Consider the following 12,059-nt stretch of genomic DNA (forward strand, 5'->3'; position numbering starts at 1 on the left):
GCCAGAAGAGGGTGTCGGATCCCCTGGAACTGGAGTTACAAACAGTTGTTAGCCACCACGTGGGTGTTGGGAATTGAACCTGGGTCCAGTGGAAGAACAGCAGTGTTCTTAACTGCTGAGCCATTTCTCCAGCCTCTGAAATACAATACTCTTATTAAAAAATACTTTGTTATTTTTTAATTTGTGTATGTGAGTATATTGCCTGCATGTATGTAAGCTTACCTGTGTTATGCAGTGCCTTCAGAGTCAGAAGAGGGCGGCAGATCCCGTAGATGGAACTAGAGCTACAGACAGTTGTTAGCTGCCCATGTGGGTGCTAGGAACCAAACTTGGGTCCTTTATAAGAAAAGCCAGTGTTCTTAACAGCTGAGCCATCTCTCCAGTCCCCAGAAATATTATATTCTTATAAAAATATAATCATACTTATGATGTGATAATTTGATATGTATGTACAATATATAATGATTAAATCAAAATAGCATTTCCGTCTCAAACTTTAACTCCCAATAATTGTACATACTTATGAAGTACAATGTATATCAGTACTTACTTGGGTCACTTATTTTGTATTCATAATTAAATTTTCATATTACATACATCAGTCCATCCTTGAAAACCTAGTAACTTGAAAGTTTTGTTTGAATTTCACTTTTTTATCTTTTGAGACAGGGTCTCCCTGTAGCCCCAGCTGTCCTGGAACTCACTATGTAGACCAGGCTGGCCTTGAACTCACAGAGATCTGCCTGCCTCTGCCTCCCAAGTGCTGGGATTACAGGCATGCGCCACCACACCCGGTGCTGAACTTCCCTTTTTTTACACATAGTTGTTTTAATTCTTATGAAATTTTAGTGTATAAAGTGAACCATCACATAACTATTACAAAAGGGAATCCTATTTAGCCAATAAATATAAAGTTTTAAAAATCAGCTAAAGACTCTAGCTGGGCATGGTGGCACACACCGCTAATCCCAGCTCTCAGAAGGCAGAGGCAAGTGGATCTCTGTGAGTTCAGGGCCATCCTGGGCTACATAGTTCCAGGCCAGGTGGAGCTACAGGAAGACCCTGTCTCAAAAAGACCAAAAAATAAAATAAAAATTTAAAAAAATCAGAAAAAGACTAGGTAAATGAAGGAATATAAATGTTAATTAATGTTAATAACACAAATATTTTGTATGTTTCAGGGATTTGGGAACCAGGAGGATTCAGATAATGTTGCTGAGGTCTTTGCTTATGGTAAGGAGTTTAATAGAGGTGAAGGGAACATTCCCCTTAAATTATTGAGATTAAAGGAATTAGCTTCACAGTGTCAACTTTCTTTCCTTGTGTAGGAAGAAGATGGCTGGTTATTTCTCTGGCTTGTTCACTTTAATATCATTCCCCTCATTTGTTACTGTCCTTAGTACTATTCAGTGGTCTCTTGTCATTTGATCTTTACTATGGTCAGACATACAGAAGGCAGAAAGAGATACCTGGGTCAAGGGTATTAGGTGGACAGAGTTGAAGAGGCTCAGGGTCATTGAGCTAATGAATAGAATTCAGGGGCTGGAGAGATGGCTCAGTGGTTAAGAGCACTGACTGCTCATGCAGAGGACCTGGGTTCAGTTCTCTGCACCCACATGACAGCTAACAGCTGCCCATAACTCCAGTTCCAGGGTCTTGAATGCTCTCTTCTGGTCTCTGCAGGCACCTCACACACATGGTATACAAACATACATGCAGGCAAAACAGTCATAAAATAAACCACAAATAAATAAATAATTTTTAAAGAATAAAATTTGGATATGAAAATCCAAATTACCTTCTACGTACTTCCAAATAATGCCTTCATAATGTACAACCTTCTTGCTGAGAGTATTTCTTAAAATGAAATTTGTACGTTTAAATTTATAATGACTGTAGATAGCAGAATAGGAAAAGCACACCACCCAAAATGAGAGCTCCTCTGCTTATTTTATGACAAACACACTCACCTCCTAGCATCCTGCCAAGGGCAGGAATCAGTATCTTTAGTGTTATTATGCGTGATGCCATGTTTCCTACGTGGAGTACAGAAATACCTTCTGTGATCCCATTTTCTTTTTTCAATTTTTATTTATGTGTGTGATTGTTATGCCCGCATGTAAGTGCATCTGTGTCATGCAATGCCCACAGAGGCCAGAAGAGGGCATTGCATCCCCTGAAACTGGAGTTACAGATGGTTGTTAGCTGCCCTGTGGGTGCTGAGATCCTAAGGCATGTCCTCTGTGAGAGCAGCCAGTATTCTTAACTGCTGAGCCATCTCTCCAGCCCTGTGATCCCATTTTTAATTCTCATCTTGTGCTTGTCATACAGAACTTTTATTCTACTGCGTCCAGATTTGTCCTCTCCTGTATATCTTTTTTATTTGTGTTTATCTGACAAACATCTCTTTACTCTGATGATATAAACACAGTTGTTTGAATTTTCTTTAAAATTTTTCTAAGATTTGGCTTTCCGCATTGAGAAATTTGGTATGAAGCCTACTTTTATATTTGGTATCAGTCATAGGTATATTTTCAGTGTTCCTAGGTGGGAACACAGCTGTTCTACCAGTTTCACTGTGGACTTGCAAAGTCATCTCCATCCCATAAGTGCCCAAATATAAGTACTACATACTACATATGGGTATAGTCTTGAAAATGAGTTGAGATTACCCATCCGAAGTTTCATTTTGCCCTAATTTTGTATTTATATTAAATAAATCCTATAAATATTAATAATATATGTCTCATCCTAATTCTAACAGTCAGCTGTGTGACTTCTTAGGTAGAATGATTTTAAAATGTTTAGTAGCATGTAAGTACATTCTCCTTAAAAGTTTTAAACTTGAAAGAAGTTTAAATGTCATCATGAATGTCAAATAACAAAGTATAACTTTCCAAAATGACTAGATATTCCTAATACCCAATAGCTTCCATTAAAAGGATAATCTGCAGATTTAAATTTAAAAGTTTGCATACAAACTTTACTGTTTGCTATGTGATCTCCCTGTATCCTTTCATACCACTTAGACGATTCTTAAGCTAGTTCTACTTCCATTTCTTTCTATAAAAGGGGGTGTATTAGTGCCTGTCTCATAGGTATGTGGTGAGGACAGATAGTGTGCTTACAGTTGTGCTAGCCCATGGGACCGCATACTAAATGTGTGCTGTCATTCACTTTGTTCTTGTTATGAGTGTTCTTAGAAAGTCAATACAGTTTTTGTTCACCTCACACATTTTCTATCTTCTGGCTTGTGCCCATAGTTTCTGTTTCCCTAAATTTATGGTTCTAAGAAGCAGTGTGAGAATTTTGCTTAAGAAGGACTCATGGCAGCATTTTTGTGTTGTGAATTTTCATCCCTGTAATCAGGTAACTTCTGGATACAAAGCCAAGACAATTGTTACTGCACTGCCAGGATCCTTTCTGGACCCCTTGTTATCACCATCTCTCATGGAAGACTATGAGCTGAGGCAGTTAGTATTGGAAGTGATGCATAACCTCATTGATCGCCATGACAATAGGGCCAAGCTCCGCGGGATCAGGTAGTACATCCTGTTGGAACAGGATTAATGAGTGTTTTCTAACTCTGTGTTTGAAGTATGTGACTTTTTTCAAATTTAAACTTTTCAGTTTTTATGTAATTGCTAGGAAAATGATTTATTACTGTCCTAGTTTGTTTCTTCATTGCTGTCACAGAATACTCTGACCATTACCAACATGGGGAGGAAAGGGCTTATTTGGTTTACATCTCCCGGGTCACTGTTCATCAAGGAGCCCAAGGAACCTGGAGCTGGAGCACAGGCCATGGAGGAATGCTGTTTACTGGCTTGCTCCCGGCCCCTGCTCAGCCTGCTTTCTTATGCAACATGGGCCCACCTGCCCAGGGGTGACACCACCCACAGTGGGCTGGGCCCTCCCACATCACTCAACAATCAAGAAGGTGCCCCATGGACATGGCCACAGGCCAGTCCAATGAAGGCAGTTTCCCAAATCAGGCTCCCTCAATCCAGGTGTGTCAAGTTGACAGCAAAGCTATCCAGCATAATTACTGTTGTAAAATAACAAACAATATTATTTAATGTGCTCTTTAGTGATCTAATCTAGTAATCACTAGTTACACAGATGTGATTTGGGTTTTATTTTAGTTTTATTTTAAGCTTAAGCATGACAGTAGGAGTAAAGATTGTGTAATTCTTATTTAAGTGGGGGTAATTTAGCAGTGCTACTCCATATAAACATTTTAAATGTTCATAGAAGTATTACATAGTTCAAACTCCTAAATTCAGATGTAATCTTCCAAAAAATACAAAGTATTGTAGCCAAATGTCCTATTCATTATAAATGATACATTGTTTCTAGAATAATACCAGATGTGGCTGACCTGAAGATAAAAAGAGAAAAAATTTGTAGACAAGATACCAGTTTTATGAAAAAGGTAAGATCATCTTCTACAAAGTAAAGGCACTTGGATGGTCAGGTGGTTTTATATTGATCTGTGGCCTTAAAACGAAGCCAGCGATTCTGGAGTGAGACGTCTTGCTGCCAGCTTGACCCCCTGAATAACCACAGTCCTGGCTGTGTCTGCCCCAGCTTGTGTTTAGACATTGATTCTAGATTGCACACTCATTTTTTATTTCTTTTGAGGGAAGCATATCCCCATAATTCCTGCCCTCCTTGTGAACCGAAAACATACATACTGATTTCACTTGCATGGCTCTTGTTTAAACAGCTTTAAGTTGAAAATAGTTATTATGTCAATAACTGTACTAGATGTTTACTGTTTATTAGGCATTGTTCTGTGTACTGTTTTCAAAACTGAGTTGGGCAGAATCTGTGCCTTGCTAGATTCATACATGATGATATAAATGGATGAATCTTAAAAATCATGATGGTCGGGGCTGGAGAGATGGCTCAGCGCTTAAGAGCACTGGCTGCTCTTGCAGAGGACCCGGGTTCGATACCCAGCACCCACATGGCACCTAACAACTGTCTGTAACTCCAGTTCCAGGGGATCCGATGCCCTCTTCTGACCTCTGTGGATATTACATGGCATGGGTGCACTTATATACATGCAGGCAATACACTCATACACATAAGAATAATAAATAAAATATTTTTTAATAAAATCATGGTGTCTAGTACACAGAGTAAGTTTTCCAGGTAGTTTACTCCTCATCCAGAGCTTGAGCTAGACATTTGGGCTTGACAGTAAGAGATGGAAATGCCCATGATGAACACTCGAGTCTTGGTAAATGAGGAAAGCCAGTTATTTAGAGTTGTAGGCAGTAGTGGACACAAAGGAAACAGGGCTGGGGCCAGCCTAATCTGCGCCTCACCCTCCTTGTGGAGCTGTTTCTGCTCCCTTGTCACCATTTTTATTGTGCTGCTTATTGCTACTAATTGTTGTGCTTTAAGTTACTATTGCCGTTCCTAATCAGATTCTTTCAATAAAGTTGTCTTTTAACTTGATTGTATGTTAAAAAACTGGAAATAGAGTCCAGATGTTTACTATTTTCAACTTACAGGATTAATTTTTGGTTTTGAGTATTGAAAAAGAAGTTCCGTATAACTAAAAAACTTTAAATCATGATTAATACAGTGAATGTTGGTAACTAATAACTAATTTTGGAGTTTTTTTGTATTATGTGGTGATCATAGTCTTGAATATTGAAAATGGATTTCATGTTTTCTGTTATGACAGTAATAAAAGTAATCCTTTCTACTTATTTTTTAAAGTTTATTATTATTATTTTTTAATTTTATGTATATAAGTAGTTTGCCTGTATGTATGGAAGTACACCTGTGTAATGCAGTGCCTGTGAAGGCCAGAAAAGGGCATGGGATCCCCTGGAACTGTCGTTACGGACAGTTGTTAGTCACCATGTGGGTGCTGGGATTCAAAAACTGGTCTTCTGTAAGAGCAGCAAGTGCTCTTAACCACTGAGCTATCTCTCTAGCCCCCTACTTAATTTTTAAATCACTTCTGATTTCTACTTAGTTTTTGCTGCACTGTGATTTAAGTGAGTGATCACACTGTTAGTCTACATTTAAGCTTTAATGTTTAAAATGTTCTCTGCTTTATAATTTGAAATAACTCACCCTGGAAGGAATTTTTTTAACCATTAGTGTAAATCATTCTTCATTATATCTTTTCTTTAGAAGCAATCTATTCACATTTTCCTTATATAGAAATTTTATTTTGATAATCTTTCATATACTTTTATTTACCTTTCAGTTTTTTTTTAGTGTTCTTGTGAAACTGTATCTGACAACTTACAGAAATTTCTACGAAAATTCTTTAAAAAGAAAATTGTGTTCTGCAGCCCCTTACAGGCCCTGTAGGCAGTATACTCAGTGCCAGCACTGTGTGTTCCAGGAGCCTTGCCTCAGAGTACTACTCAGCCCAGGATTGGTCTAACCTAGGTTTTGTTTTGTTTTTTGTTTTTTTTAATTTATTTAATAACCACATAATTAGTAGAAGCATTTCATTACAACAGCATTGATATAATCAGTAACAATTTCCAGAGCTAAGAGGCCTCTCTTTCAAAATTGGCTGTAAATTTTTAGGTTTACAGTTGAATACCCTATAAGACATAAAAATTGAATGAGTTTTTAACCTTTAAAAAAGATCTCCATTTCTTTTAAAAATACACTGTTTCATACAGTTAAGCTCATTTTTAATGCAAATAACACTTAGGTGTTTGCACATACATCTCTAATCTCTATATATCTGATTATTTATTAGTCACAGTCACTAACTCAGTTTTTTTAAAAACAATCCCAGGACAGGAAAGCCTTGCACCTTAAGTTGGAAAGCATCTTTTCATCTCTCATTTCCTATTGAACATTATAGAGAGAAAACAACTGTTCTTTTGTAGTCTCTATCAGTTCAGCCAACAAAACCTCACATTGTGAAGGTGCTCTTGTTCATTAGGGGCAATGTTCTGTGTGTTGTGAGATGTGAAATATATATATATAGTATATCCATATTGTGCAATGCCCACAGAGTTCAGAGGAGGACTCTGAACTCAGAGTTCAGTTCTTAGCTGCCATGTGGGTGCTGGGAATTGAACCTGGGTCCTCAGCAAGAGCAGTCAGTACTCTTTAACTGCTGAGTCATTGCTCCAGCCCCACAAATGAAATTTTAAATGAACGCGTGGGGGATGAGAGATGGCTCAGTGGTACAGAGCACTGACCATTCTTACAGAGGACCCGGGTTTGAGTCCCAGCACCCACATGGCAGCTAACAGCCATACATGACTCCAGTTCTAGTGGAATATGACGCCTTCTGACCTCCGTGGGCATTACACAACACGGGTGCACTTACACACATGCAGGCAATACTCTCATACACATAAAGGTTTTAAAAAAGGAAAAAAGTAAACAACAGTTTAACTGAAAGCATGCCATATGCCCTATATTTCTAAGTCCATACTCTCCCCTAGAAGGAATCACTGCTCTGACTTGAAACAATGTTACTTAATTTTATCAGTTTTTGTATTTTGTATGAAAAGATTGTATATTCTTTTATATTTAGTATTTTAAAGTGTGGTAGTATTTTGGTAAAATTCATCTCGTGTATCTTTTATATTATGATGTTTATGGTGTGAGTGTACTACAAGCTGTGTTTTTGTTTTAAATCAGTTCCAGTTGGAATGTTATAAATGGCGCTATAAGCATGCTTGTCCGTGTATTATGCTGTGCACGTCCCACTCTCAAAGGCATCCCATATGAGAGGAATTCCTGTCTAATGACTGCTTTAAACACTTCAGACTCACTAGAGAACACTCCTGTTTAAGCTACACTGTTAGCACACAGCGTTATCCTTTCTTCTGTCTTTTCAGAATGGGCAGCAACTATATCGGCACATATATTTGGGCTGCAAAGAGGAAGACAACGTTCAGAAGAACTATGAGCTGCTATATACTTCTCTTGCTCTTATAACTATTGAACTAGCCAACGAAGAGGTGGTTATTGACCTCATTCGATTAGCCATTGCTTTACAGGTAAGCTTTTGTAGCTGTTCACTGAAGAAAACTTTCTTTTTAACAAAGCAAATATTTCTAAAGAGTTATGCTTATTCAGGGACATGAATTTTGGTTAGCGGGGTGTTTAGTTGTAGATTAAATGAGCATTCATTGTGCTAGACATCACTCAAGGCCTTTGAGCCTGTGATGAGAAAGACAAGTAGTCCCTATACTCTACTCCGGTGTCACAGAGGAGGTGTCACTGAGCAGTAGCTATATCTGAGCATTTCTTAGTTGGAGTTGGCTCTTGCATATGTAAAGGGCAGTGTGCAGCATGCAGCGCTGCCTCCGGCCCTGTGTGTGTACACTGAGCACTTTCCTAAGAAAGAAACATCTAAGTCCAAAGATGTATCTGTTGAGTATGAGAACTTACTCTTCTTTCAGAATTCTTTTACAAAGCAACTTCTGATAAGGTGACATTTCTGGCAGCATGCCAGACTACCTTCACTTATCCAGTGGAGTCAGAGAAAATGCTAGTGGATTGTGAAAACTTCATCTTTTGAATGTGCTTGTTTTTACTGAAGGACAGTGCAGTTGTCAATGAGGACAGCCTTCCAGTGTTCCATCGCTGTGGGATCATGGCACTGGTTGCAGCGTATCTCAACTTTGTGAGTCAGATGATAGCTGTTCCTGCCTTCTGCCAGCATGTCAGCAAAGTAAGAAAAATTCTTACCTGAGTCTTGAACAAAAATGACTAGTTTTCTGAGTGATCATTGTTTCTATAAAATTGAGGTTCTAATTTGAAACTATAGCTAAAACTACAGTTAGTTTCTATATTATGTTTTTGTTACTTTTTTAAGGTAGTAGTTGAATAACTTGCATTATTTTCTTTTATACTTTTCCCTTTTGAGTTGTCATGAATCTTGTTATCTAGGTTTTCTTCATTTATACTGTTTGCAATGGTGTGTTTACAGTAGTCTAGCTGATGCAGATCTTGAGATTTGAATGATTAATGCACCTCTTGAAATTCTGTCATCTTTCAACATTAACTCTTTTCAGTGATAATTCCATTTACATACATAATTGCATGTACAGTTCAAAGAACCCACCTTAACCTGGTAGAAAAATGCCACAATTGAGGTCATTTCTCAGAGAACCTCATTTTCGTGAAAAGTTGAAAACACATCTTGCTAAAATAGAGTTTTTTGGTGCCTTCTAAGAAATAAAGCTCACTTGTTGATTTAAAAGTCATGTAGTAAGAGTCAGATGTCTGTTATTAGCACACATAGTGGACACACACCCTTCAGCTTGCTTACATGCCTAGGGAGGAGCCACCCCTGTTAGTGCACTGAGCTGTCCTGAGTAGGCTACAACAGGGACACAGAAAGGGGAGGGGTTGTGACTCATTAAGGGATTTCCCAAATAGTTTCTTGTCTTTATTTGATATGTGGTCGTATTTCTTCAGGGTAGGTTTAAACAAATGTAAACCATCACTTTTTTCACTTTGTGTATTTTATTATGAAACTCTAGGTATCTGCTGAATACTTAAAAGAATGAAACAACAAAATGAATTTAGTTTGAATTGCAAAATAAGTTGATGGTATTTTATATAAATGCCTAAAGGTGTTTTGTTCTTATTTTGAAAAATTTTACTGCCTAGGTCTTAAGAAGTGGAGTTTTTTTTTTTTTTAATTTCAGTTTTGATTTGTGTGTGAATGTTTTTCAGGTTATTGAAATTAGAACTATGGAAGCCCCCTATTTTCTACCGGAGCATATTTTCAGAGATAAGTGCATGTATGTTAATTCTTTACATGTTTAAGGAAGGGCTTACTAGAAAACCAATTGTATTTTAACTCATCCAGCCTTCCCCCTTGCATAGTAGAGCACTCGCACAGCATAAATGTACACTTGTACATATGCAAACAAGGGTTAAAGCAAATGAAAAAATTGGGCTTTTCATGCTTTTTAAGCGTGGCAGTGTGTTTCTCAACTCTAGCATTTTGTGTGTGTTCTCACATATAAATGAGTACTCCTTAACAGAGTACAGTTTCTTGTTGAAGATTTTAGTAATGGATAACAGCAATCATAAAATTGTGGGACAAAGACAAAAGTAAATGGACACATCTTACCTACACTTTTCCTTGTGCTCTAAAGGGAAAGTTACATGTGAATAATAATGCCGTGTCCTCCGGTCAGACCTTTGTCTCTAGCAGCAGTTGAGCATTGAAAACCACCTCCCTCCCCAGTATGGGAGTCTTACCTCACTGGGAAAGGAACATGAACCTTCTTGCGGCAGGCGTTGGGTCTCTGCTTTCTGCATAGTGTTTACACTCAAGTCAGCTAGCTGTGCTTTCACTCTTTCCTCTCATCACAGTTTGACTTAGTATGAAGATAAAACCAAGTTTAGTGTTCTTTATCCTTATGCTCAAATTGTAGCAGAGTAATACAAGGTCAGGCTCCATAGTGAGGCATAATTGGGAGAAGCATCTTAGCAACCTAGAATTGGCCACTTTAGATTGCTGATTCTTTTGTTATTTATTATTTACCAGTTTAATTTGTATTCATGTTTGAAATAGTGAGTTTTGCCCTACAATTCCTGGCTTTTTCACTTGTTTTTGCTAAGGAATTAATCCTGAATGTTGTTCTCATCAACTTGACAGGCTTCCAAAGTCCTTAGAGAAGCACGACAAAAACTTGTACTTTCTAACCAACAAGATTGCAGAGTCCCTGGGAGGAAGTGGGTACAGTGTGGAGAGACTATCTGTCCCATACGTGCCGCAGGTAACAGGTGAGAGGAATGGCCACAGCTCTTCTGGGTACTGGCTGTCACACAGTAATGAAGGTTAATTTTTGTCCGGTCTATTTACTACACCAGAGGGTTTTTTAAAGGTACTTTAGATGTTTTCTATTTGGTTGGGTTTATTATTGTTCTTAATATATCATTCATATGTTTTATGCCTTAAGATTCCTTAAACAAAGAAGCAAAATGAAATCTTATTTCAATGAACAGTATTTTGCTAGAAATTATTTAATAAGTAATTTATGTTTATTTAACAAATAAGGAAACATTTGTCTTTTGAAACAGTACAGACTGCTCTGAAAAGAAACCTGCAAACTTTTCATTGTTGGTTTTTTTCTATTGTCTAAAATAATTCCATTGTGTTTGAAGGCAAAACTACATGATATCTTGCATTTAATTTTTGCTTTAAAAATTAAAATCAGTTTCCTATGTAATTTTCAGTTAATGATTAAATGACTGTTATATTTGGTGAAAGAATAGTGTCCTTTTAAGATATCTCTTACTTGTGAGAGCTATTTGATTTCATTCAAATGATTTTATGGATTAATGACTAAAGATAGTATCATCTTTACATGACCTGGGCTACACAGCAAGTTTTGGCCAGCCTAGACTACATAGTGAGAATTCTTTCTCAAAAAACAAAACAAACAATAGGTCTATATTAGAACTCTGTAGTTTAACTTTTCAAAAAGGCTTTTAAAGTATTAAATTATTCTACTTTGGATTTAGCTGTCTTTCTTTCAGGGCCAAAGCCTCATAAACCCAGGCACAAGTACAAAGGTAACTCCTCCACCTGCTCCTGTAGCCTGTCCTCTAGGAAAGTAGCTTTATCAGATGTGCTCTTTAGAAAATGTAGCCAGTGGCCTATGTCTTTTATATAGCTGTAAGTTTAGGTATTATTTTGCTCTACTTCCCAATACAGTGTATTTTTGTTCCTCTACTGTTTTCCTTTACCCTGTTGCTTTAACTCTCTCTCTCTCTCTCTCTCTCTCTCTCTCTCTCTCTCTCTCTCTCTCTCTCTCTCTCTCCCTCTCCCTCTCCCTCTCCCCCCTTCCTTTTCCTTCCCTCTCTCCCCCTCTCCCTTTCTCTCTCTTTAAACAAGTGATTATTTTGCTCTTTCTTAGCTCCTTCCACCTCAAAACAAGTTACGGTCTACGTTCTCTTTCAGCATGCCACTCTATCATGGGTTAGAAAGGTTCTCAGTATTTCAGGGTATACTTATTTATATGATGACATAGAAATTCCTAAATACAAGTAGACCTTTTCACATTTATAAAGACTGATGTTATAAA

The 12,059-nt window shown here is 37.6% G+C and overlaps 1 protein-coding gene across 2 annotated transcripts in view; it reads left to right on the forward strand.

Moving 5' to 3' along the window:
• Nucleotides 1–12,059, forward strand: part of Efr3a (EFR3 homolog A) — a 61,530-nt gene that overhangs the window by 32,241 nt on the left and 17,230 nt on the right. For both annotated transcript variants that reach the window (XM_017800635.2, XM_017800636.2), the window contains exons 11-17: nucleotides 1,182–1,233; nucleotides 3,370–3,542; nucleotides 4,360–4,435; nucleotides 7,845–8,006; nucleotides 8,552–8,683; nucleotides 9,694–9,761; nucleotides 10,628–10,755. In XM_017800635.2, the coding sequence (XP_017656124.1) occupies nucleotides 1,182–1,233; nucleotides 3,370–3,542; nucleotides 4,360–4,435; nucleotides 7,845–8,006; nucleotides 8,552–8,683; nucleotides 9,694–9,761; nucleotides 10,628–10,755 (791 nt within the window). The remainder of the gene's footprint in view (nucleotides 1–1,181; nucleotides 1,234–3,369; nucleotides 3,543–4,359; nucleotides 4,436–7,844; nucleotides 8,007–8,551; nucleotides 8,684–9,693; nucleotides 9,762–10,627; nucleotides 10,756–12,059) is intronic.

The sequence above is a fragment of the Nannospalax galili genome, unplaced genomic scaffold (genome assembly GCF_000622305.1).
Source record: "Nannospalax galili isolate Female #2095 unplaced genomic scaffold, S.galili_v1.0 scaffold620, whole genome shotgun sequence".
Lineage (NCBI taxonomy): Eukaryota > Metazoa > Chordata > Mammalia > Rodentia > Spalacidae > Nannospalax > Nannospalax galili.